General features: G+C 42.1%; 1 protein-coding gene across 6 annotated transcripts in view; it reads right to left on the bottom strand.

Moving 5' to 3' along the window:
• The window catches only part of PDE1C (phosphodiesterase 1C), a 329257-nt gene that overhangs the window by 21971 nt on the left and 281574 nt on the right, over window positions 1-25712 (bottom strand). For 5 of the 6 annotated variants that reach the window (XR_012644546.1, XM_074988155.1, XM_074988154.1 and 2 more), the window contains one exon: window positions 25164-25241. Coding sequence is in view for 5 of the 6 variants with exons in the window: in XM_074988155.1 (XP_074844256.1) it covers window positions 25164-25241 (78 nt within the window). In the remaining variant the exon portion in view is untranslated. Of the gene's footprint in view, window positions 1-24112; window positions 24417-25163; window positions 25242-25712 lie in introns of those variants that run through there. The other variant, XM_074988156.1, reaches the window with a different exon arrangement.

The raw sequence follows: 25712 nt of genomic DNA, 5'->3' as shown, positions 1-25712 counted from the left end.
GCAGGGGCACAACTGCTGGCTGGAGAGCACATAGGTAACTTCCCTGAGCCTAGGGGAAGTGGGGGAGCATGGGCAGCTGCCATGTCCCTGCTGCTTCCCCGGGGCTCCTGGGGATGGCTGGTGGCTGCTGCTTCCCAGGGACTTGCCGAGCACTGGGGGTTGTCATTTCCCTGCTGCTCCTGGAGAATGCTGGCAGCTGCTGCCTCCTTGTCAGCTCCCCAGGTTTGATGGAGCCAGGACGAACCACCACTCCCCCACCATATTTCCCTGTCCCGTATTTGGGACAGGGAAATATGGTCACCCTAGCGATCTCAGGGATCCCAGATCATCAGTTAAAAGTAACAGAATAGCTAGCTCGGCAAACAACTACCTCCACGTTTTAAAACTAAAATGTATTGGACTACATTCATCCTGGACATCGTAACTCCATTGACTTCACTACATCCGCAGACAAATCTGCACACCAAAAATATCTCCATGAGGAAGAACCATTACTAGATCATGAGGTATTTTTTTCTCTTTCCAGGACAAAGAAAACACTGTATCCAGAGCCAACAATCCCTACTCACAATTCTCTTGAAAAACTAGCAAACTTGATAAGAGGGGGACCAAACCAGTTCTGAAACAGGCTCCTGTGAATATCTTTGGCACCTGTGTTTAACCACCTGTGCTCTAGCACCTACCCATATCAACTAGCCACAATTAAGGAGTTGGATATGCAAGAAAACCCATCTGAAGTAGCATCTGATTTATGCCTCAGAAGTGACTTTAGATCACAAATCACTTTCTGCCATTTTCCAAAACCAATCTGATTTGTCTCTATAAAGAAGAGAGCTTTCATTTGGGTAAGGAGAATGGGGTTTGCCGACTTCAAGCATAGGTATGTTTTCTAAAGTATATCTAAGCTGAGTAGCAATTGCAGAATACATAAAACACAGCAGTGATTGCACAGCTATTTGCTCACAGATTTGCCTCATTCTTTTTTTATTGTACACTCAGCGAGGGATTTTTCATTATATGATGTTCATCTATAAATCACTGCAACGATTCCAAAAATATTGAACGTGGTATCCTATCTACCAAAATAATTATAACATTGGAGTGCTGGACTCCTCGGATTTTTCTGGTTTTATTTTAATTTTAATACATTCTCAGCTCCAATGAGAACAAAATCTAACATCAAGAATTTTACACTCCCTTTATTCTTCCATCTAAGCTCCTCCTGATTTGCTAACATTCACATAATACTAGCCCAATTAGTCCAAGAGGGGATACTGAATCACAAGGAGTTAATGATATCCTTTTGCAGAAATGCTGAGCACTCATAATTGCAAGTAAATGACAGTTTTGGGTACTCAACACGACAATAAAATATTAGGCCCCATATGAGTTGGCTACGGTCATACAGTGAGTTCTGTAACATAGCTGGATGTAAAGCCAAGTGTTCCATCTCTCATTCTGATGCCATACCTTAATCACAAAAGCATCCTTCCTTTCCTGATAATGGCAAATAAAGGAATAGATTTCTCCTGGACTTTAAAAGGCCTCAGTGAGCAAATGGAGCACAGATTGGTTTTCACTCTCATCCATCACATTACCAGCTGCGCCAACAAGAAAATTCTAGCTCTGTACTTGCTTAAAATGAAGTTAAAAACCTCTAATTGTTCAATTGTTTTGCTTTCAGATGGATGATCTTTGGTGCAGGAAAAAGTGTTTTCTTTTTAGCTGGATTTTTCTTTGGGTACAAAAAGGTTCCATACCATAATATGGACATTTTAATACCCCTTTTGCCCTGCGTATGATTAAGACTCATTTTCATTTTACTGCAATATTCCAAAACTGTCTTTGACGTAGAACATACACATATTAACGGAAATAATTTTAAAAGAAAGGTATACTACTATAAAACTTTAAGTATTATCTAGACAAGTATTTAATTTAATGTACTCAAATAAATATATTTATATGCGTATCCTTCCAGTGTTGTCATGTTTATATTTTGTTATGTCCAACATTAGACTTGCCTAGGGATCATTACTACAAATATTCAAATACATGGCTCCTAACAATGACTCCTGTTGTACTCCATTTTATAACGGTACCCACTTGGCAATTTTAGATTGCAAATTGGTCCAGAATATGTAATTATTAACCATTTATACTATGGTATTTTCAATGCCAGGTTGAACTCCTCTAATCTGGAATTATCTCATCCAACAAATCTGTAAACTGGCATGATTTTAGTTAGCTGGATGACCACTTATCATGGGTGTGGCCAAGTTTCCCACGGTCACATAAAGTTTGTTTCCAGCCACTGGCCCTGGCTCTCAGCATTCTGTGCTGTTCCTTAGCTCTCATTTACCCCTAAATGACTTCTAAGAGCCCAGTAAGGAGTGGCGGTTGGTAATGCAGCTAGACAATATTGACCTCCCCGGTGGTCTGGCAAATTCTCTCGTCTGGCACTGGTCAAGTCCCTGTAATGCCAGATTAGAGAGGTTCCACCTCTAGTGTTCACTCAGTGGGTTATTCAGAAGTTTATTATGGAACTATTTTGGATACCTTATTGAAATCCACATATACTGTGATACATCAATACTAGTGTGCACTCTATGGCTATGGCTACACTTGCATTCCTCTTTCGAAAGAGGAATGCAAATGAGGGAAATCAAAATGCAAATGATGCCCTGATTTACATATCTTGCACTTCATTTGCATAATCTCTTTTTGTAAGAGATTCTTTCGAAAGGAAAAAACACTGTAGACAGAGTTCTGTCAAAAAGAAACCCCATCTTTGAAAGTACCCTTCTTCCTGAAACAAAATAGGAGGAACGATTCTTTTGAAGATGGGGCTTATTTTCGAAAGAGCTCCATCCACACTGCTTTTTTACTTCCGAAAGAGGAACGCAAGTGTAGACAGGGCCTATATATCTACACCACTGTAGGACTGGCTGCTGGTCACAGAAAACCAGTGATTAGTCTTCCCTATTTGCCTACTTCTTTCTGACTAAACAAGTGTATTTAAGTTCTTGAACTCACAAGAATTAGAATGTGTAATTAGCAGTTGGTAGTAATTATGCCCGTCTAATTCAAACTTTAGCAATCTGCCACCCAGTAGGACACAGGAACAGAATCTCAGAGTCATTCAGAGTTGGGGGGAGAGTTTAAACTGATTTAAAAAATAAGTGCTATGTGTGACTCACTGAGTCAGGCCCTGAGTGGGGGGTAGCACAAATGAAGTCACTGGAGCTATGCAGATTTATACCATTTGAGGATCTGACCCACAGTAATTAATGTCTGTGAAGATCTGACAGCTCTGCCTTTCTCTGTACCAGCTGGGTGGCTGCTCCCCAGAACGTTGGAAGATATTATGCTTGTCCATGAACAGCGTCTCCCAGAGAGACTACTGGGTTGATGCAATTCCGCACTTCCTCCAAAGCAGTGCTGTGTCTTCATGACACAGTGGGGCCTGACACTTTAAAAACTCTCTAAAATATCCCCCACCTCCCTACAAATACAGAATACATGGCAGATCAGTGTGGAACAGATGCTTTGTTGGCAGCGTTACAGGGCACATTCAGCTCTTGTGAGCGCCATATTGGCCAAGTGCATATGCCTGCATCATCTCCCTCTGCGGTGTGTCTTTGGTGATTCAGCCCTCCTGCCAAGTCACACACAATTTGTGTGGTGAAAGAAAAGCAAAACCTCTTCTGGTGCACACTTTCAACAGGGATCTCAGTCAGAATCCCGTGTAAAGTCTCTCTCAAGTTATGCTGCTCTAAGATAGAGCAGTGCCCCACGGTTCCTTCTCTAGTGACAAAGTTTTCTTACTCTTAGGCTTTTCCGGCCATAACTACCCTGCTGGGCCACTGCAGTCCTCACTCTGGGGCATCTTGCTGCCCAGGCCATTTCCCACAGTGCTTAATGGGGAGGTGAGGTTGATCTGGGCCCTTCCGCTACTATGGATCCCAGTCCAGGGAGCCTGTAGATAGTAGCTATCTGCTGTGTCCCTCTGAGTCACACTGCTGCTCTAAATCCCTAGGCCACTGTTCCACAGCCACGCGCAGCAGGTGTAAGAGGCAAAAGCAGGCAATGCCTCTTCTGGGTCTTAGTGCTCCACCTCCCCATTCTTCCTATGCTTATTCTGACCCTTTCTGAAGGCTCCCACTGCAGGCTTTTGAAGTTTGCAGATGCAAGACCCTGCCCCCAAAGTGGATTTGTTAATTTAAAAGTGAAAAGGTTTTCATCTTGTCAGACCTATTAACATAACCTACAACCTGTGAAAGAGCCATTAACTGGGTAATGAAACTGTTTAATAAGCATTGGAGGGGTAGCCGTGTTAGTCTGGAGCTGTAACAGCAACGAAGGCTCCTGTAGCACCTTACAGACTAACAGAAAAGTTTTGAGCATGAGCTTTCGTGAGCACAGACTCTGATGAAGTGAGTCTGTGCTCACGAAAGCTCATGCTCAAAACTTTTCTGTTAGTCTATAAGGTGCCACAGGACCCTTCGTTGCTGTTTAACAAGCATGTATCATCCCTGAATTTACTGACAAAAACAGCTGTGTATTACTGGGCTTGCCTACACTGTGGTGGTGGTGTTTTTGTTTGCTTGCTTGCTTGTTTTGGAAAAAATCCTTTAAAACACACACTCACAAAGCATCCACACAGCCAAGCAGGATAATTTGAGATAGGAGGGCTTTTCCCTGAACATAATTACTCCAGTTCTCTGAACAACTTTTGTTGACCTTTTCAAAGTCAAAAAGGAATGCGTGTGAACAAAGTCCAGCTATTATCTTCACATGTGAAGGCTCCTTTTGCAATGCTGTGGCTGTGAACTCTGGCTGTAAGTGAGAAAGCTCCATTTTGCACTGCTGTAGCTGTGCGAAGGCAATTTTCCAACATTACTTATTTAGACATTAGAACATCGAAATAAGTAACATGGAAATAAACCTTCAATGTAGCCATAATCACTTTGCCTACAGAACCTTAGTTTAAAATTTGCTTTAAATAATTCAGCATTTTGTGGCTGAAGCTTATAAAATTACATCTCTAAATAATCCTTGCACAGATATTTAGATCCACAATATAAGTACTCAGCCTTAAAACCTTGGATCTGCAGACAGTTTTTTTTTTTAAATAAATTCTTTAAAAGACCATACTGATCTAAAATAAATATTTTTAATTTTAATTACTACAGTACAAAAACTTTCTTCCAAAGTCTTCCTGTCCTTTCCATACAACCTTCCTGCCCTTTGACCCTCCCTGTTGAAGAGAGCCCTGGGACAGACAAAATTCCTTTTCTTCCAGAGAGCTGGAAAAATTAGTTTCTTTTTTACTTCTATTTGATGAAATAGTTTGAAGAGAAGCCTCCACCAAAATCAGTCTTACTAAAATTAAAAAAACTCCATGGATGTGCCTAAAATCTTCGGAAACATATTTTAACAAACATATAGTGAAATGTCCTGTACATGTCTTGTAAGGAAAATCACACAAAATTAACAGTTTCCATTTTCTAAAAGCAATGAACTTTGTTATGAACACACTAAATTGCTCTGACTGATGAATTTAAATAACGTCTTTCTTTCAGTGAGTTTAAATATGTAATAATCTGAAATGATTTCTTTATAATGAATTTAAGAACATATTTAAAATACAAAATCAGCTTAGAATTACTGATGAAGAAAATGTAAAACAGAAGGGCTGCATCATGTATTCCATAATATTTAATACAGGTTGAAGCTCTTTAGTCCGGCTCCCTCGGGACCTGACTGGTGCTGAATCAGAGAATTTGCCAGACCACAGGAAGTCAATATAGTCTAGCAGCATGACCAACACTTCCTCTGCTTACTGGGTTCTTAGAAGACAGCAGAGGTAAATTACAGTTGAACAACAGCACATAACACTGAGAGCCAGGATTGGTGGTTGTAAACAAACTTTACGGAACTACGAGAAACTTGGCCAGACCTCTGATAAGAGGTTCTCCAACGAGCTAAAATCATGCCAGATTACGGATGTTGCCAGACAAGAGAATGCCGGACTAGAAGTTCAACCTGTATTGTATTCAGCTGGACTTGCCCTTAGTACAGAGCCTTTGCACATAAATCTTAGACTAACTCCCGGCTCTATGAAAAAAACCTGTGACTGACTTTTGTATTCCCAAATTTAGTGCTTTAATTAACTATCTTCTGCATGATCAGTTTTCACAATCTGTCATGCAGTAGAAAACATGCTTCATTTTCTTCAGAAAAAAAATTAGAAGAGTTTTTATTTTTTTTCTAAACACCATTTCCTACATTTGGGTTCAGGGGTTTGGCTGGAATGGGTGAGCAGAGAGAATAGGGAGACAGTGGGAAGGGGTGAAGAAAGGGCGGGGTCTGGACAGCCCAGGGGTGGAGTATGGGCAGGGCCACAGGCTAGGAAGCTTGCCTCTCTAAGCAGCAGTTTCACCCACTGCCCATGCCCACAGCCCTGCACCATCTTCACCCTTACCTCTGGGCCTTGTTCTCACAACCAGCATAAGGGTCCTTCTCACTCTCCCTAGCATCTGGCAACACTTCTTCATCTGAGGTCCTGCAGCTCCCTCAGCCAACTACACATCATCCATCCTTCTCCAGTTCTAGAAAGGAACTGGAATTTACCCTGGCCCTGGAGCTCTTCATATACTGATCTGCTGGCCACTGACTTGCTGTATCCTATAAAGCCATTCTAGGCAGCTTGGGGGATCCCCTCTGCTGCCCTTTTCTAGGGTTGGGTGGAGTGGCAGGGTTATGAGGCCTCCAGCACTGGGCATCAGAGGGTCTTGTACCCCATCACAGGCAATTTTTGAGGTGAACTGCTTTGCTGTTTTGGAGGAACAATCTGACTATTTCTTTTGATAAAATCAATATATGATATATTCCAACATGTGTTCTTCACTTTCTCTGTGATTTTGCATATAAATCACATTCCATCTATTTGATAATTGTCACTCCTAAGCCGTGTCTACACGTGCACGCTACTTCGAAGTAGCAGCACTAACTTCGAAATAGCGCCCGTCACGGCTACACGTTTTAGGCACTATTTCGATGTTAACATCGACGTTAGGCAGCGAGACGTTGAAGCCGCTAACCCCATGAGGGGATGGGAATAGCGCCCTACTTCGAAGTTGAACATCGAAGTAGGGCACGTGTAGACCATCCACGTCCCGCAACATCAAAATAGCGGGGTCCGCCATGGTGGCCATCAGCTGAGGGGTTGAGAGACGCGCTCTCTCCAGCCCCTGCAGGGCTCTATGGTCACCATGTGCAGCAGCCCTTAGCCCAGGGCTTCTGGCTGCTGCTGCCGCAGCTGGGGATCCATGCTGCATGCACAGGGTCTGCAACCAGTTGTCGGCTCTGTGGATCTTGTGTTGTTTAGTGCAAGTGTGTCTGGGAGGGGCCCTTTAAGGGAGCGGCTTGCTGTTGAGTCCGCCCTGTGACCCTGTCTGCAGCTGTGCCTGGCACCCTTATTTCGATGTGTGCTACTTTGGCGTGTAGACGTTCCCTCGCAGCGCCTATTTCGATGTTGAACGTCGACGTTGCCAGCCCTGGAGGATGTGTAGACATTATTCATCGAAATAGCCTATTTCGATGTTGCTACATCAAAATAAGCTACTTTGATGTAGGCTTCACGTGTAGATGTAGCTCTAGACTTTTTAGTAATTATGAGAAACACAGAGGGACTCTGTGGTGGGTTACTCCAAGATTTTCCTTTCAAAGTGACTCTGGCAGTCTTTTAGTTCAGTTCTGGAAAATATTACATACAATGTAAAAATATTATCCCCTCACTCTCATGCCATAAAATGCTTCTGAGGAGCATTATGTCACCACGACAGAGAGAAGCATTTGCTATGCTATCAATCTAATATTTCGTGTCACGACAAGGAAGTTATTACTATCTTGCATTTCAGCTATTAATATACGTCCAACATATCCTTCATTCACTCTCTCAGTTATGATGTAAGTGTACCTGGAGCACCAAAAGTCCTCCTCTCTTGACATATCCTTTTTCTCGCTCCTGTCTCCCTAAGTACGCATATCATAGAAACCCTTGCTACAGCAGTATACCCATGGCTCTCTCCAGGGCACTCAATGCCTTTTCTTATGCCAGCCAGGCGCTGAGGATGCTAGGGAATAATGCTAAACATCCACAGCTCCTCTGGCAACACACACCATGACAAACCACTTAAGCAAACAAGTTCTGAATAACCTTTAATCTGAAAATTCTTCATCAAAAACATGTTGGGACTATTTACACCCAGTGGAAACATTTGCAATTAACAGGACTGGTTGGTAAATGACTCACAACATCCCTCCTCCACAAAAGCCCTCAGGTTTGGTGAATTTTTCATGTGATAGATACTGTTTGACCAGCTCTAGTAATGTGCTACCACTATCCAAAGGGATCAAAGAGAACTTGGAGTCAAAGGCTGGGTCTACACTTGGCCCCAACTTCGAAGGGGGCATGGTAATCAGGTCCATGGGAGATTACTAATGAAGTGCTGTGGTGAATACATAGCACTTCATTAGGTTAATTTTCCCCTGCGGCAACTTCAAAGCCTCAAACTTTGAAGTGCCAGCTTGCGTGAGGAGTAAAGGGCCTTCAAAGTAGCGCGGGCACTGAGAAGTGCCCATGGCTTCACACAAACCGACACTTTGAAGTTTGACACTTCAAAGTTGCCGTGGGGGAAAATTAGCTTAATGAAGTACTGTGTGTTCACCACAGCACTTCATTAACAACCTCCCATGGCCCTGATTACCATGTCCCCTTCGAAGCTGGGGCCAAGTGGAGATAAGCCCATAGAGATGCAGCAGAGGAAAAGGAAGCAGCTGGAGAGAAAGTTGGCCTTTTGATTCTTTAGGTGGGGATGAAATTAAATGCCTCAAAAGCAGCTTAGAAACTGTACAGCACTGTTTCTAAACCAGGGATTGTTCTATTTAAGGAGTTTTCATGTCCTGACTTCCCTTGGACACTTCAGTGTCAGGCTGGCATGATCTGGAGCTGTAGCATTTGCAATATATCTGAAGGGAGTAAATATCAAGGAAAACAAGTTCAGAGGATGTAATTTGTATTAAGGGGATGATATGACAAATAGATCATTTAGGCTGTTTTTCAGAAAAATTTCCTGATCTGTTAGGTTGTGGAATTGTCTACCTGGGGAAGTCTTATTGTGCGGACATTTAAAATTATACTGGGGACAATACAACTAAGGGAAAGTGATGGGTTACATGGCTTACTTAGACTTTCTCTTGTCTTTCATTTCTGTTATTTTGGAACATCATTTACTTTTTCTACTGTGTTAGCAATTTGAGTTTTATTCCATTATTTGAATGAAATATTTGTGTGTTTCATATATACTGGTGTGATCCTTATCTGATGCACAGATGTCAGCTGAAGGCTGCGTCTACACGTGCACGCTACTTCGAAGTAGCGGCAGTAACTTCGAAATAGCGCCCGTCACGTCTACACGTGTTGGGCGCTATTTCGAAGTTGAAATCGACGTTAGGCGGCGAGACGTCGAAGTCGCTAACCCCATGAGCGGATGGGAATAGCGCCCTACTTCGACGTTCAACATCGAAGTAGGGACGTGTAGACGATCCGCGTCCCGCAACATCGAAATAGTGGGGTCCTCCATGGCGGCCATCAGCTGGGGGGTTGAGAGATACTCTCTCTCCAGCCCTTGCGGGGTCCGTGCTGCATATACAGGGTCTGCAACTAGTTGTTGGCTTTGTGTATCTTGCACTGTTTAATGAAAGTGTGTCTGGGAGGGGCCCTTTAAGGGAGCGACTTGCTGTTGAGTCCGCCCCGTGACCCTGTCTGCAGCTGTGCCTGGCTCCCTTATTTCGATGTGTGCTACTTTGGCGTGTAGACGTTCCCTCGCTGTGCCTATTTCGATGTTGGGCTGAGCAACGTCGAAGTTGAACATCGACGTTGCCAGCCCTGGAGGACGTGTAGACGTTATTCATCGAAATAGCCTATTTCGATGTCGCAACATCGAAATAAGCTATTTCGAAGTTGGGTGCACGTGTAGACGTAGCCGAACTAGCCGCATGGTTACAGTTAAGCACATATTTAACTCTTCTATCTAAGCAGAGTAAAACTGTTCAACATCTTAAAGACTAACAAAATAAATCTGATCTGAAAAAGTGGGTCTGTCCCATGAAAGCTCACCACCAAATAATGTATTGTTTTGTTAGTCTTTAAAGTGCTACTGGACTGCTTTTTTTGTTTTGATAGTATATAGCCTAGCACGGCTATCTCCCTGTTACTGTTCAACATCTTGCAGGACTGAGTCCCTAAATGAGTGGCCTCATTTTAAAAGGTACAGAAGTACCTCTTCCCATTGGGTGCCTAAACATACAGTTACACATGGGGCCAAACTTTAGGCATGAAAATTTGAGCTAAATTTAGGTGGTCAAAGTTTCATAGCTGGGACTAAAACTCACAGATCCTGAGCCCCAGTGACCAACTTCAACCACTAAATGACACTGAAGTTTTAACATTCAGATTTCATTTGACAGCTTTAGTTGCAATAGAAAAACTTTTTAAAGAACATTTAGACCATGAATGAATAAGTCCCATATTTGCATGTCTCTCTTGTTTCTGTTGTGTCAGAAGAGAGAGTAAGGGAGAGGCCTGAGAGATACCACTCAGTAAATCAAACAGAAAACGAGGAACTGCAACACAATATATTATCTCCATTAGCTATTTAAAAAGGATCAGAAATTTCAGAGTGAAAATTCTTGCAAGAGGAAACAGAACATAACTTCAAGATGACAGAGTCCTGTTAAGCTGGAAAAAAAGAATAAACCCTGAGGAAAAGAAAATCTGTAATACTTTTTCGGTATGTTGTTTTAATATCACTTTGATTTAGCTGATGACTGGAGTCTTTAACGTTGATTTCACTAAGGGGAAAAACGAAATTAGAACAGAAAAGATTCTGAATTTCTGGCTTTGGCACATAATTATCCCTAAGTGGTTTATGGGTTCAAATAATTTCATGTCCTGTTCACAATGATCTTAAGATTTGTATTTGTGTCACAGCTTCTATAACATTTGACCTAAAATCACTTAGTATGTAGAGGAAAAAGAGATTAGTTTATACATATATATGTTCATGATTACAAACACATTTTGGAAATGCAAAGCACAGGATAAAAATAAGGAGTATGTTAGCAGTGTCTGACATTGCAATGGATAGTGAATGCACCATACTTGTTCCTAACCTCCTTAGATTTGCTTGGCAATCTACCAAAACCAGTGCAGAAACATTTCCATAATCAAATAACTTATAGGAATATGCTGTTGTTAATAAAGACGTAATAAAGTGCATCTCAAGTGTTGCTCTTCACAGGTGGGCATCAGAACACTGGTGATGTCTGTGCAAAAGAAGGATGAATAATCATTTGGTATCTAACTACTCGCAGCATCAGTTTGACGCACTGGTACAGTCAAAGCGAAGCAAATGTCAACATAAGATTCTGGAGCTGGATCCCTTGAATAGGAAATGGCACATTACAGTCTTGTAAGCCTATAAAGTGACTTTATAGTCTGTGCTGACTATGGGATAGCAAATAGCTGCAGCACTCTAATAGACACTCCGGTCAGCTCCTCCCCTACTTTCCCCATGCAACGGGGATGCAACAAGAACTTCCCTTCTAAATGCAGTACTAAAGCACCAGGCACAGAAAGCTAACTTGTAGAAGTGCATTTATTTGAAACGCTTAGCTGCCTATCTCCTATTTATTTACTAAGTGGAAGCCAGTCTTAGTGCGAACAAGACAAATAAGTTAAAACATCTTGGTGGTTGCCCACAAGAGCAAAGACATCTGGTAGCACAGCAGATGATGCCATGAGTGTGCATGTGAAAACAAAGCAAAACACAACTGACGGTCTGGATAGTGTCACTTAAAACTGTATTACAGCATGCTTCCCGGTTACAGTGTTTCTTCTCTCTAGGTTTCACGTTTTCACATAGCCATTTCAGCTCTGCAGCACCAGAAGCCCAGATACTAGTCAGGCCCCTAACTCCAAATGAAAACAATGGGAATTAGGTGCAAATCACCTTTGAAGTTTGGGAGCCAAAGGCAGACCGCCCTGCACAGGACAGCCCACTGAATCTCACCCAGCCACTACAGTAAGGCTGTGTCTACACTACAAAAAAAAAAAACAACTTCAAAGTTGCTTACTTTGAAGTACAACTTCTAAGTAAGAAATTTCAAAGCTGAGCATCTACACACACCCTGTTTTGAAGTTAAACTTCGAAGTAGGGCACTACTCCATTCCCAGGAATGGAGGAAGGAATTTGAAATTGGGCTCCCTACTTCTAAGTTAACTTTGAAGAAAGGGAAAAATGTGTGTAGACTCTCTGCTGGCTACTTTGATGTAGTGCCTAACTTCGAAGTTAACTTTGTTCCTAGTGTAGACACATAAGAGAACTATAACCTCTAGCTGAGTTACTGAAGTCTTGAAATCACAATCAAAAGTCTTCAAGTTACAGATAATTCACTGTTTACTATACAGTAGATCCTCAACTTATGTGAAGGTTGCATTCCTGGCAACCCCACTTAAGTTCAATTTTCAGGTAACTTGGGGAGTTTCCTGAGTCCCACTAGCAAAGGGGAGCCAGGCTGCCACCTGGTTCCCAGCTCTGTGTTGCTCCCAGGGACTGGGAAACTGTTCCTGTCAGGGACAGCAGCCAAGAGTCTGCATCTTCCATAATTTCCTGGCTCCTGTCAGGGATAGCAGCCTCACTCTGAGCAGACAGGCTTCTAAGCATGCATCGGACAAACCGGGTCTCTGCCCACGAAAGCTTATGCTCCAAAATATCTGTTAGTCTAAAAAGGTCCACAGGACTTCTTGTTGTTCTCGAGGCTTCTAAGCAGTTTCCCCACTCCTGTCGGGACAGCAGTTACGTTAACCTGAGACACACGCAACTCAGTTGCATGTATCTCGGGAGTTTACTGTAGTTTAAACCAGCAAGTGACCTGAGCCCCAAGTTGCAACCTCCTCCCCCTCACACATCCCTTGGTCACTGCCTAGCTGACCTAGTGGGAAAGTTCTTCCCAATTCCAAATATAGTGCAATTTAGATCCTGAGCATGTGGGCAAGACATATCAGCTAGGCACTGGGGAAAGAAAGCTCTGTAGTAACTCAAGCCGTGTCTACATGTGCACGCTACTTCGAAGTAGCGGCACTAACTTCGAAATAGAGCCCATCACGGCTACATGTCTTGGGCGCTATTTCGATGTTAACATCGACGTTAGGCGGCGAGATGTCGAAGCTGCTAACCCCATGAGGGGATGGGAATAGCGCCCTACTTCGAAGTTGAACATCGAAGTAGGGCACGTGTAGCCGATTCGCGTCCCGCAACATCGAAATAGCGGGGTCCGCCATGGCGGCCATCAGCTGAGGGGTTGAGAGACGCTCTCTCTCCAGCCCCTGCGGGGCTCTATGGTCACCATGTGCAGCAGCCCTTAGCCCAGGGCTTCTGGCTGCTGCTGCCGCAGCTGGGGATCCATGCTGCATGCACAGGGTCTGCAACCAGTTGTCGGCTCTGTGGATCTTGTGTTGTTAAGTGCAACTGTGTCTGGGAGGGGCCCTTTAAGGGAGCGGCTTGCTGTTGAGTCCGCCCTGTGACCCTGTCTGCAGCTGTGCCTGGCACCCTTATTTCGATGTGTGCTACTTTGTCATGTAGACGTTCCCTTGCAGCGCCTATTTCGATGTGGTGCTGCGCAACGTCGATGTTGAACGTCGACGTTGCCAGCCCTGGAGGACGTGTAGACGTTATTCATCGAAATAGCCTATTTCGATGTCGCTACATCGAAATAAGCTACTTCGATGTAGGCTTCATGTGTAGACGTAGCCTCAGTGTCCTCCACATCTTGTGACTCATCATCAGCCATTGGAGACACTTACAGTTAGCAGTTGCAGATTAGTGGCGTGTTGTTGTAGGCCATCACATCATACTGTCACTTACATAAATTTATTAAGATCCGTCTTGAAACAATTTAGATATTTTGCCCTCACAGCTCCCCTGGGACAGCTGTTACAGAACTTTCCTGCTCTGATGGTTAGAAACAGTCCTCTAATTTCAAATATTAACTTGTTGATGGCCAGTTTATATCCATTTGTTCTTATGTCAGCATAAGCATTTAATATAAATAACTACTCTCACTCCCTCCCTCCCTCCCGTGTATTTATCCCTCTGATGTACTTGGAGAGAGCAATCATATTTCCCCTTAGCTCATTTTGGCTAAAAAACCAAAGCTGCTTAAAGTCTACTTTTGAAGGGTAGGTTTTCCATTCCTCGGATCATCTTAGAAGCTTGTCTCTGCATCTGTTCCAGTTTGAATTCATCTTTCTTAGACATGGGAGACCAGAAAGCATACAGAATTCCATGTGAAAACAAAAAGCAGTCAAGTAGCACTTTAAAGACTAGCAAAATAGTTTATTAGACTATCTTGCTAGTCTTTAAAGTGCTACTTGACTGCTTTTTGTTTTGATAGTGTATAGACTAGCACGGCTTCCTCTCTGCTGGAATTCCATGTGGTGCCTCACTAGTGCCTTCTATAATAGCAATAACACTATCCTATCACTACTGGAAATACTCATGAGATATATCCTATGACTGCATTAGGTTTTTTTTTTTTTTTCATGGCCGCATCATGTTGGCAGTCACAGTCATCTTCTGATCCTCCATAGCTTTCAAAATAGCCAGGATCTGAGGGGTAGTGCAAACTTGAGACAGACTACTCACAGAGAAAGGCAGACAAGATGTGTGGCTACTCATTATTAATATCTCTCCAGGAAATATCCAATATTCTTCCTTCTCTCTTGAGAAGCTTTTCTGTATGCTTTATATTCAGTAATTTACCTCATCTGTGATCAGGTTTCTCTCAAAAAAGCACAATCTTGCTTGGGAATATGATTGTTTGGGCATGTCAGAGTAGGCCTGATTGTCCCTGGACTTAGTGTAGGCAAGATGCAAGGAGCAATTTCCCTTCACAGTGAAAAGAAGGAAGTACTCCATAGATGCATCTCGTGGGGTACAAACTGTCTTAAAAGGAGTAGACTATAAGTGGGACCATGGCCCTCTCTTTCCAACCAGTGTGCAAAGTTGGATACCTGTGTTGGGAGTAGGAGGAACTGTCACAAGGGATTTTGCAGTTTCACACCTCTATGTTTCAAGGATTAGGGAAAAAAGCTTTTTGTGTCTCCTGAGCTCTTCTTTGTGTATTTCAGATCAGCATCACTTCCAAAGCAGAACTTTGGCCAAATGCCAACATCTAGACTGAGTATGCAGCTTGTAAAAACTCCACACATAAACATTGACAGCTAATTTGTCAAGACATGCAACTGGGATAAGTGAACCAGTTAACGTACAATAACAACTGCACTATATCTTCACTCAAAGCTGAAATCAAAACATGCTGCACTTGATAATTCCAGGGTTTGTACTCCATCTTCAACTGAGTTGGAAGTAAAAATAACTAAATATCATAAAAAAGACTGTGCTTCCTGTTCTTCCAGAAGGGATTCCTGGAAACTGGGCATAAGATACCTGCATTCCATCAAAAAGAAGAATGAAAAATTATGATAGGTTTTTAACTCCTATCCAAATTTAAATTTCCAAACTTATTTGTTTTCTTGTCATCTAAGACAGTGTTCCTCAACCAGGGGTATGTGTACCCTTGGTGGTGCACTGAGGTTTTCCAGGGTGTACATCATCTCATCTAGATATTTGCCTACTTTTACAACAGGCTACATAAAAAAACACAAGTGAAGTCAGTACAGTCTAAAAGTTCATTCAGACAGTGACTTGTTTCAACTGTTTCATATACCTTATGCTGAAATGTAAATACAATTTTTCTATTCCAGTTCATTAATTGAATAAGATAGTAGAAATCAGCTAGCTTTCAGTAGCAGTCTTCCAAGATATTTGTGCATGTTTTTGTAACTAAGTAGTTTTTCAGTGAGGTATAACTTGGTGGCATGTAAAACAAATCTGACTCCTGAAAAGGGTACAGTAGTCTAGAAGGTAGAGTGGCACTTGTTTCAATACCTCAGGTTGAGAAACACTGATCTAAGTTGTGGCACAATTAAATGATATGCCCAAGATCAGGATTGAACATGAAGGTTGGGTTCCTCTAACTGACTTTAGTGATCATATTTATATTTTGCTTATTATCTATTTGATATGAAAGTAGAATTATAAACAGAGTACAGATCTTTGTCTATCCAAATAACCTGCCTTCGGTGTCGCATTTTATTAATTAGCCACGGCTATGTTCCAGTCCAGACTATTGAATAATAACTACTTATGTGCATAGTTATGTAGCTAGTGAGCTATTATTTGATATTGGTACAGAAATTATCCATCCATGTAGTAACAAGCAAAGGTGTGTTTGGACAGCAAAATGCTAGCATGTCTTCAAGGGAGCTTTTTGGGTCATGGCTTGTCTTCTTGTAACATATGCATAGAGCCTAGCATTCTGAGCACCATTTCCTAGACTGGGACTGCTAAGTGCTACTGAAATGAATGGAAGGAAGGAAGGAAGGAAGGAAGGAAGGAACTTGAACTCAGCCAATCTTTACCCAGTTTTGCTTTGAAGTTGGGTGTGATGTGTACCATGTAGTATAGAAACTGTGAGGATCAGAGGAAAGGAGATAGCTTTGTATCTGCCTCATGAATTTTGCTGAGAATAGAATAGAATTATGTTTCTATCAATAAAGAAGAACTCAACCTAATTTTTGGAGCTTGGAGCACCTCTTTTTATATTGGCTCAAATTTACCCTCTTTACAATTGCCATGCTCCTAGGAAGTAAGCTCAAATCTTGCTCATTTACACACTTGAATGGTCTCATTGAGAAGTCTACTCATGTGAGTAAGGTGAGCAGGATTTTGCCCAGGATAGAGATTTCTTACTACAATGGCTCACTCCATCGTTGGATGTGGGTTTTGGCTGGATAGATATATAACTGTACAACAACACTGAAAATCGTGCTAGCGCTCACTCTAGTAAGAGGCTTCAAAGATATCTGTACCTTATAATTCAGTGACATGTTTTAACAAAAGCTCCACTGCTCACAGTGACACCAGGAAAAGACATTTGATAACACAGTTTGCCCTACAAAAACATGACACCATTGGCATGAACTGATGCATTCTACTGGAAATTCAAGTCAGCACACTAATTAATTTGCCACCACAGGTATTTTAACCCCTCCTGAAGGATATTTGGGAACGTTTAAAAAATTAAAAACTTTGGCCCATGGCTACTGTATATTTGTGGACTAGGTATATTTTAATGATTGCCAAATAGAATCAGAAGCAAATGACAGCAAGTAGTGCTTGTAAGTACAACATACATAACACATCTGAACAGGCGGTGTAACAATATTAACCTGCTCATGTCATAAAACCAACTAACACCCTGAGTTTTTTTTAAGTCTGGTGTGCACAAAAACGTAAATTTGGTTTCTAAAACAATAAAACATATCTCTATGCTCTCTGCATTCTAAGATAAACATTTTGAATAGGAGGTATGTGGTATATTTGACATTTCTACCGCTAAAACATGTTGGCTACGTCTACACGTGCCCCAAACTTCGAAATGGCCACACAAATGGCCATTTTGAAGTTTACTAATGAAGCGCTGAAATGCATATTCAGCGCTTCATTAGCATGCGGGCGGCAGCAGCGCTTCGAAATTGACGCGACTTGCCGCCGCGCGGCGCATCCAGACGGGGCTCCTTTTCGAAAGGGCCCCGCCTATTTCAAAGTCCCCTTATTCCCATGAGCTCATGGGAATAAGGGGACTTCGAAGTAGGTGGCTTCCTTTCAAAAAGGAGCCCCGTCTGGACGCACCGCGCGGCGGCAAGGCGCGTCAATTTCGAAGCGCTGCTGCCGCCCGCATGCTAATGAAGCGCTGAATATGCATTTCAGCGCTTCATTAGTAAACTTCAAAATGGCTATTTGCATGGCCATTTCGAAGTTTGGGGCACATGTAGACATGGCCGTTACCTGTTAAAACAATGCCCAGATGCTTTATATATTTGACAGACTTCAAACTCTCTTAGACAAAGAGTTAATGGGCACAAAACAGACATAAAAACACTCCTGATTCACAAACCGGTCAGCCAACATTTTAATGGAGTGGGCCATTCTGTTAATGACTTAAAAGTTTGCATCTTACTGAAGAGGAATTTTCACAATAGTCTTGGAAGAGAGGCTGCTGAACTCTCTTTTATATCCAAATTCAATACATTAACACGTGGTTTGAACCGGGATGCGAATTTTCTGGGTCATTATAGGGACTCTTTTGCATACTTGGCTTAATGTAATTCTTGACTCCCCCCTCCCCCACCCCTCTACTCTCTGATTTGCTCACCTTGATAATTTTTTTTCTAATTTGTCAACCTTGATTACTATTTTTGGTTCTCTGTGCCTTAAATATCGAGTCTGTTCTGGTATGGCTATGGTCTGAAGAAGTGGGTCTATCCCACGAAAGCTCACCCAATAAATTATTTTGTTAGTCGTCTTTAAAGTGCTACTTTACTGCTTTTTTGTTCTGTTAAAACAAAGGTTTACAATTTATCCACTAGGTGGGAGCATTGCTTACAAAATGCTTATCCTTTCCATGTTTTCCTCTTTCTGAGTGGCAGTTTTTTTCCAGCTAAGAATGCACATAGATCACAGTGTTGATGCCTATGATTAGATGCATAATATAATGCTTCTAATTGTCTGTTGTTCCTATCTTAATAGAAATCAGAACAAAATGTGCTTCAATCCCAAGAGCAACAAATTTCAGTAACAAGAAAACTAACAATGCAGACTCCCCAGAAATTAGTGGAAATATGAACATGGATCCTCTCCCTACCTGCTCTACTTCCTATTTTTTTGTATCTTTGGGAATGCAATTATTGTTTTGTATCCTTGGGAATGCAATTATTCAATGGGTAAAAATATGCTTTCCAACCTTGTCTAATAATATTCTACCCAAATGGGACCATTTGACACACTATTTGAGCTGGTGCTGTTTCTGATGAGTCTATGCTCTGCCAAAAAAAATACACTCTGCTGCTATGCTATACTTTTTTTCTCAGTCCTGAAGATAAGGTATACATTACTGAATAGGGTTCCCCATCCAAAAGCAAGGATAGTCACAAATCAACTACTGACTAAAACCAACCACAATATATTAAACAGCATGAAGAGAGTGGAAAGATTATCCACCATGCTAACTTAGGATGCAGGAGAGAGAGGTTCATATCTTTGCTCCACCACAGACTACGTGTGTGATCTTGGATGAATTAGTTAGCCCCTGTGTGTGGTACGACCCCATCTGTAAAACAGGGATAATATTTCCCTATCTCACATGCTGTTACGCCATTAAAGATTTCAAGACACTCAGATACTATAGTAACGGGGATTACAGAAATACCTAATTTCTGCTTGTAAATCATGCTCTTCTATCACATTCTCAGCTTCTTTGAAGTCAACTGGAATTATTCTTGAATAAAGGCCTCAGGACCTGACCTCTGACACACAGGAACTGTGGTCTGTATAACACACACAACACAGAGCTTCTAAATAGTTGGCTCCTACTCTGCTACTTCAAAGTTCCTATTTTATGGAGAAGGGGAAAACTGTGCAAAGTCTCTTAGACTCTCTAGCCGTGTCTACACATGCACGCTACTTCGAAGTAGCGGCACTAACTTCGAAATAGCGCCCATCACGGCTACACGTGTTGGGCGCTATTTCAATGTTAACATCGACGTTAGGCGGCGAGACGTTGAAGCTGCTAACCCCATGAGGGGATGGGAATAGCGCCCTACTTCGAAGTTGAACGTCGAAGTAGGGACCATGTAGATGATCTGCGTCCCGCAACATTGAAATAGCGGGGTCCGCCATGGCGGCCATCAGCTGAGGGGCTGAGAGACGTGCTCTCTCCAGCCCCTGCAGGGCTCTATGGTCATCGTGTGCAGCAGCCCTTAGCCCAGGGCTTCTGGCTGCTGCTGCCGCAGCTGGGGATCCATGCTGCATACACAGGGTCGGCAACCAGTTGTCAGCTCTGTGGATCTTGTGTTGTTTAGTGCAACTGTGTCTGGGAGGGGCCCTTTAAGTGAGCAGCTTGCTGTTGAGTCCGTCCTGTGACCCTGTCTGCAGCTGTTCCTGGCACCCTTATTTCGATGTGTGCTACTTTGGCGTGTAGACGTTCCCTTGCAGCACCTATTTCAATGTGGTGCTGCCTAACGTCGAAGTTGAACGTCGACATTGCCAGCCCTGGAGGACGTGTAGACGTTATTCATCGAAATAAGCTATTTCAATGTAGCGTGCACATGTAGACGTAGCCTCTGTGTGCAAATACCATATTCTGGAAGGGTAGACTTACACAGTAAAGTTATTTCTGGCAATCCCACCTCAACTATCCTAGTGTCTACACAATGCAACTGCTATTTTGAAATAATTTTGAAAGAGCAGTGGCTTATTTCAAAATTGATAAATCTCATTATACAAGGAATAGCACCTATTTTAAAATAGCTGTTTCAAAATAGGGGTTGTGTAGAAATAAGCCAATGGAGCTGTTTCAAAATAGGCCCTATATGTATAAATGCTGTATTTCAAAATAGCCAAGTACTATTTCAAAATGCATTTTTCTGTGTAGCAGCATTATTTTGAAATAAAATATTTCCGAATAGCTCTTCCAGAATAGCTTATTACAGAATAAGGCTGCTTTGTAGACATACCTTAAGGCCGCATCTACACTAGCCCCCTCCAACTGGAAGGGGCATGGTAATGACGGATTTCGGCCAATGCTAATGAGTCACTGCCACGAATATGCAGCACCTCATTAGCATAATGGTGGCCACATGTAATTCAAAAGTGCTGCTTTCAAAACACACACCGCCTGTGTAGATGGGGGCCTTTTGAAAGGACACTCTGATTTCGAATGCCCTTCTTCCCAAAATCAAATGGGAAGAAAGGGCTTTCAAAATCAGGGTGTCCTTTCAAAAGGCCCCTTCTACACAGGTGGTGTGCATTTCAAAAGCAGCACTTTCGAATCGCGCATGGCCACCATTATGCTAATAAGGTGCTGCATATTCATGGCAGTGCCTCATTAGCATCAGCTGAAATCCCTTATTACCATGCCCCTTCCGAAGGGAGGGGGTTAGTGTAGACACAGCCTAAGCAGCTTAGTCCTTGCTCTATGCTTAACTTCATACATTGTGAGTTCATTCGGAGGACTCCTGATAGTGGAGGACATGAAGCACAGGAAAGCTTTTGCAAGACCGGGGTCTTGTACTCTATTTTGGATGACCATACCTCACATTTAGGCTGGGACAGATCCTTTCTTAAGCCTTGTCCTGGCCAACCTGACTTGGAAAGTTGGCAAGAGCAAACCGGACAAACAACAACTTTTGTAAACAAAATAGGGTGAAGTGCAGAGGAACATACTGGGGGAAAAATTGGGAAAGCCAGTCCCACACTTGTCTGGTGGCAAGACTCCGGGGTGCAAGCAAGGTTTGAGCAGCCAGTGGTAGCCTCATCTGGGGTGTAGCCCAGGGTCAGGTGAGCAGGGACTCCAGCCTCACACAGGGAGTGGAGGTAGGAGGCAGGACTTGGGTGAGCAACTCGGGCCAGCCTTGCTGAGGAAAAGAGAGCTGTCTTGGGCCAATGTCCTGTTTTCTGTGCGAGAAATATCACCAACTCTGTTTCATGCTGGTGTGACTCTGTCTCCTTACAGTCTCTGGCTATACCACAGCCCAAACTGACACTCTGAGATAGAGCCATTGGTGGCTGATTCGCTGTGTCTAGTTAACACCCACCAAATTGACTCTTCCACCACCCTGTTACTCTACACTGGACAAGCAGCATAAGGGAAGTTGGTGGGAGACTCATCATTTAACTCCCTGTGATGTAGACTCCACAATAACTCAAGTTAAGGTATCTCATCTCTAGCTACAAACAAGGAATCCAGTGGCACCTTAAAGACTAACAAATATATTTGGGCATAAGCTTTCATAAGATACAATTCAGTTCCTCAGACTCTTGAAGTGAAGGAAAGGCAGGAATGCTTGAAGCAAAGGAAAAGCAGGAATACAGAAGGGGGATGTAAAATCTGTGCTACTTAAATCAGGGTAGATGAAGCTGAATCTCCAACAGTGTTGAGAAGGTAAGACTATCTGAAGGGGAAATTCCATGCTTCTATTCAGGCCACTATCATATCACAGAGCCAGAAGGGACCTTGAGAGGTCATGGAGTCTAGTTCCCCACCCTCACAGCAGGACCTACCACCATCCCTGACAGATTTTTTTTTAAACCTAACCTGCCCCAGGCCCTTGAAAAGTCCCCTCAGGAACTAAACTCACAGCCCTGAGTTTACAAAGCTAATGCTCTAACCACTGAGCTATTGCTTCCCTAGGCCCCATGTGACACTGTTAAGTTCACACATGAATTCCAGCTCAGCAGTTTTTGATTTTGGGGTTTTTTTGTTTTGTTTTATTTTGCTTTGCTTAAGAATGGCAACTTGCAAGTCAGTAACAGTGCATCCAGAGAGATTAAATTGCTCCCAAGCTGGTTTCTGTATGTTGCCATTCTTGATGTCTGATTTGTGTCCATTTATTCTTTTGCATAGATATAGTCCAGTTTGTCCAATGTACATGGCACAGGAGCATTGCTGGCACATGATGGCATATATCACATTAGTATTGTGCAGGTGAACAAGCCTTTGATAATATAGTTGATATGGTTAGGTCCTTTGATGGTGTCACGAGGGGGAAATGTGGCCAGAGCTGGCAACAGGATTTGTTGCAGGGATTGGTTCCTGAGTTAGTGTTACAGTTGTGGGGTGTGAAGTTGGCAGTGAGTATTTGTTTCAGGTTAGGGAGCTGATGGATTGTCATCTAGGATAGGTTGTAGATCCCTGAGCATGCATAGGAGAGGTTTTAGCTGTGGACTGTAAGTAATGGCTAGTGGCATTCGGCTGATTTCTTCATTGGGTCTGTCCTGTAGTAGGTGACATCTGGCTTTGCTAATCTGTTTCTTCGCTTCCCCAGGTGGGTGTTGAAAAGTTTTAAGAATACTTGACATGAGTTCTCTCTCACAAAAGTTTATGCCCTAATACATGTTTAGCCTTTAAGGTGCCACTAGCCTCTTTGTTGGTTTTGCTGAAACAGACTAAAATGGCTACCTCACTGAAACCTCTGACTCTAGCTATATTATTCACATAGCTATAGTAGTGTAGCTTAAATCAACTTTCTGTTGTAGGGTAGATGTAGCCTTTCTCTCCTTTTCCCTCCAGCTTACATGCAGTTGCCTGTGTAAATATTTCATTCTTCTGCATGTAATGATGTGTGTCAAATTAGTATTTCTTTTTCTGATCCCCACTCTGATAGTAAAAGCCTTTGTTCCACAGCTGGTAGCAGCTAGCGCTGACTGAGAAGTATTTGTCAAAACAAGGGTATCACATACACATCTTTTCTTTGTTTTGCAAATCGTTCACAAACTTTTTCTGATTTCTGCCAAGGAGGTGAGAGCTGTCTGAAGTGTCTGAATGAATAATATTCAGCCTCAGGATTGCTCGTGAATTGCTTCATTTGCTGTTTACTATATGACTGATCATCTGCTCCCTGAATGGATCTCTAACACTTTAACAGGGAGAGTCGCAAATGTTTACACTTAACAGTGCATAACAAGTAGCACATAATGAAAAGCAAATAACATTTATGAAGATTTTGGGATTTGCAAATTCTTTCATGACCACACAGTGGTCATCTGAATATTCTTGATTAATTAAAAGCATGGCTTTGCAAAGAGAAGTGAAATGAGCCTAATCATTTATTCCTTAATATCACTGCCTTCCAGTTCTTTTAATTATTTGACCATAGGGTTTTTGCTGGTCGATATTTATCTCAAGTGTTTAAAGAATATAGCTTTTTAACAAAATAAGCATATCCGAACTGACATTCTTTCTTTAAAAGACCATTTTATAGAAAACATATTATTTCTGGGAGAATTAATATATTGTCCTGTGTTATATTCTTCATATTGTTAGTCACCTTTTTAATTATAAAATTATCAAGGCAATGCTTCTTGAATAATTAATTTACACATATCCAATGAAGGGGAGATATTTTATTTCAATGAATTAGAAGATGTAATTATTGCCGTTCTCAACTTTTGCTGCAATAGTTACAATAGTATCAAAACCCACCACTCTGTTGTGAAATGGTGAAAACTGTATCTTCTCAGTGGAGTTAACTGAGACATATTCAGATGAGTAAAAGGTAAGAGTGAGTTATGTATCCATTTATAAATGTTACTTAACTTCTATTAAACCATTCACATTAGCAATAGACTCCAATCCTCAACTATATCACAGCTCTTTTGGTACACCTGAGGAGAGAGAGAAGAGTAAAAATAGACTATATTTGGTTTTACACTTCCATGATTCCTGGGGATGCTGGAAAACCACCTGACTTCCAGCATAATTTAGACCAGCCTCAGAGCTGCTCTAAAATGTTTCCATTTGCAGTGACTCCCAACAGGCTGTTTCACAGCTGAGTTGTTGGAGTACATCAGTATTCCAGCCATTTCCCTTCTCTAGGATGTCCTTAATGCATATCCTACACTGGATGGGGAAGGAGATAGCATGAGGTCATCTGTGCCTGCTGTATCTCACATAGGATTCCAATAGTCCAGAGGACTTCCCACATAATCACTTAAACTAGGAAAATCTTACTTCTGAATTGGCACACAGCAATATACATTATAGATAAAATTTTGCAAATCCCGAAGTCAATGGAGTTAATCTGCATTTACAGTAATGTAACTCAGTGCAATGTTTGACTAAATAAAAGTAAAACAGATGGGACTAAATGTAACCACCTAATCTTTTAAGAAGTTTAAGTGTTTGAAGATTTTTCTTACAAAAATGTTGCAACTTGATGTGCAAGGAACTTGGTATACCCACACAACAATTAAGTGCTATGAAGCACTATTTGGGAAAGGGATGATTTTATTTGAAGATACCCTGAAGAGTTTCACCAAATGCTGCAGAGTACTTTCTTATACTGTAATTTTAGGACAAACTATTGCACTGCATACTTTTGTGGAAAAAAGTGATAGAAATTAGCTCCTTACCATCTGTTTTCTTTGATTCATTTCCCACACTAGACTGATCTTTCTTGTCTGACTTGTTATTGTCGTTCTTTAACTCACCTGGAAATAAGAAGTGAAACATAGTATAAGCATTTTTAGTATAGGGTGTAGCTGAACACTGTCTCTAACCCAATCATATTAAATTGCTTGAGAAAGATGTCTCTTCATGGGAAACAGCACACATAGGCTGGGTCTACACTTGCCCCCACCTTCGAAGGGGACATGTTAATCAGGATGACAGGAGATTACTAATGAAGTGATGCAGCAAATATGCAGCACTTCATTAGGCTAATTCTCCCCCGCAGCAACTTTGACATTTGACACTTTGAAGTTCCTGCGGGGGGGGAGAATTAGCCTAATGAAGTGCTGCTTATTTACCGCAGCCCTTCATTAGCAATCTCCTGTCACCCAGGTTAACATGCCCCCTTTGAAGTTGGGGGCAAGTGTAAACAAATTCAAATTAACCATCATGATGAATCACCAGACAAGATTTACACAACTCTAAGGCAATGTCTAGACTACAGGATTTGG

Source organism: Carettochelys insculpta, chromosome 2 (assembly GCF_033958435.1).
Source record: "Carettochelys insculpta isolate YL-2023 chromosome 2, ASM3395843v1, whole genome shotgun sequence".
Classification (NCBI taxonomy): domain Eukaryota; kingdom Metazoa; phylum Chordata; order Testudines; family Carettochelyidae; genus Carettochelys; species Carettochelys insculpta.
This window is presented reverse-complemented; position numbering and strand designations above follow the sequence as displayed.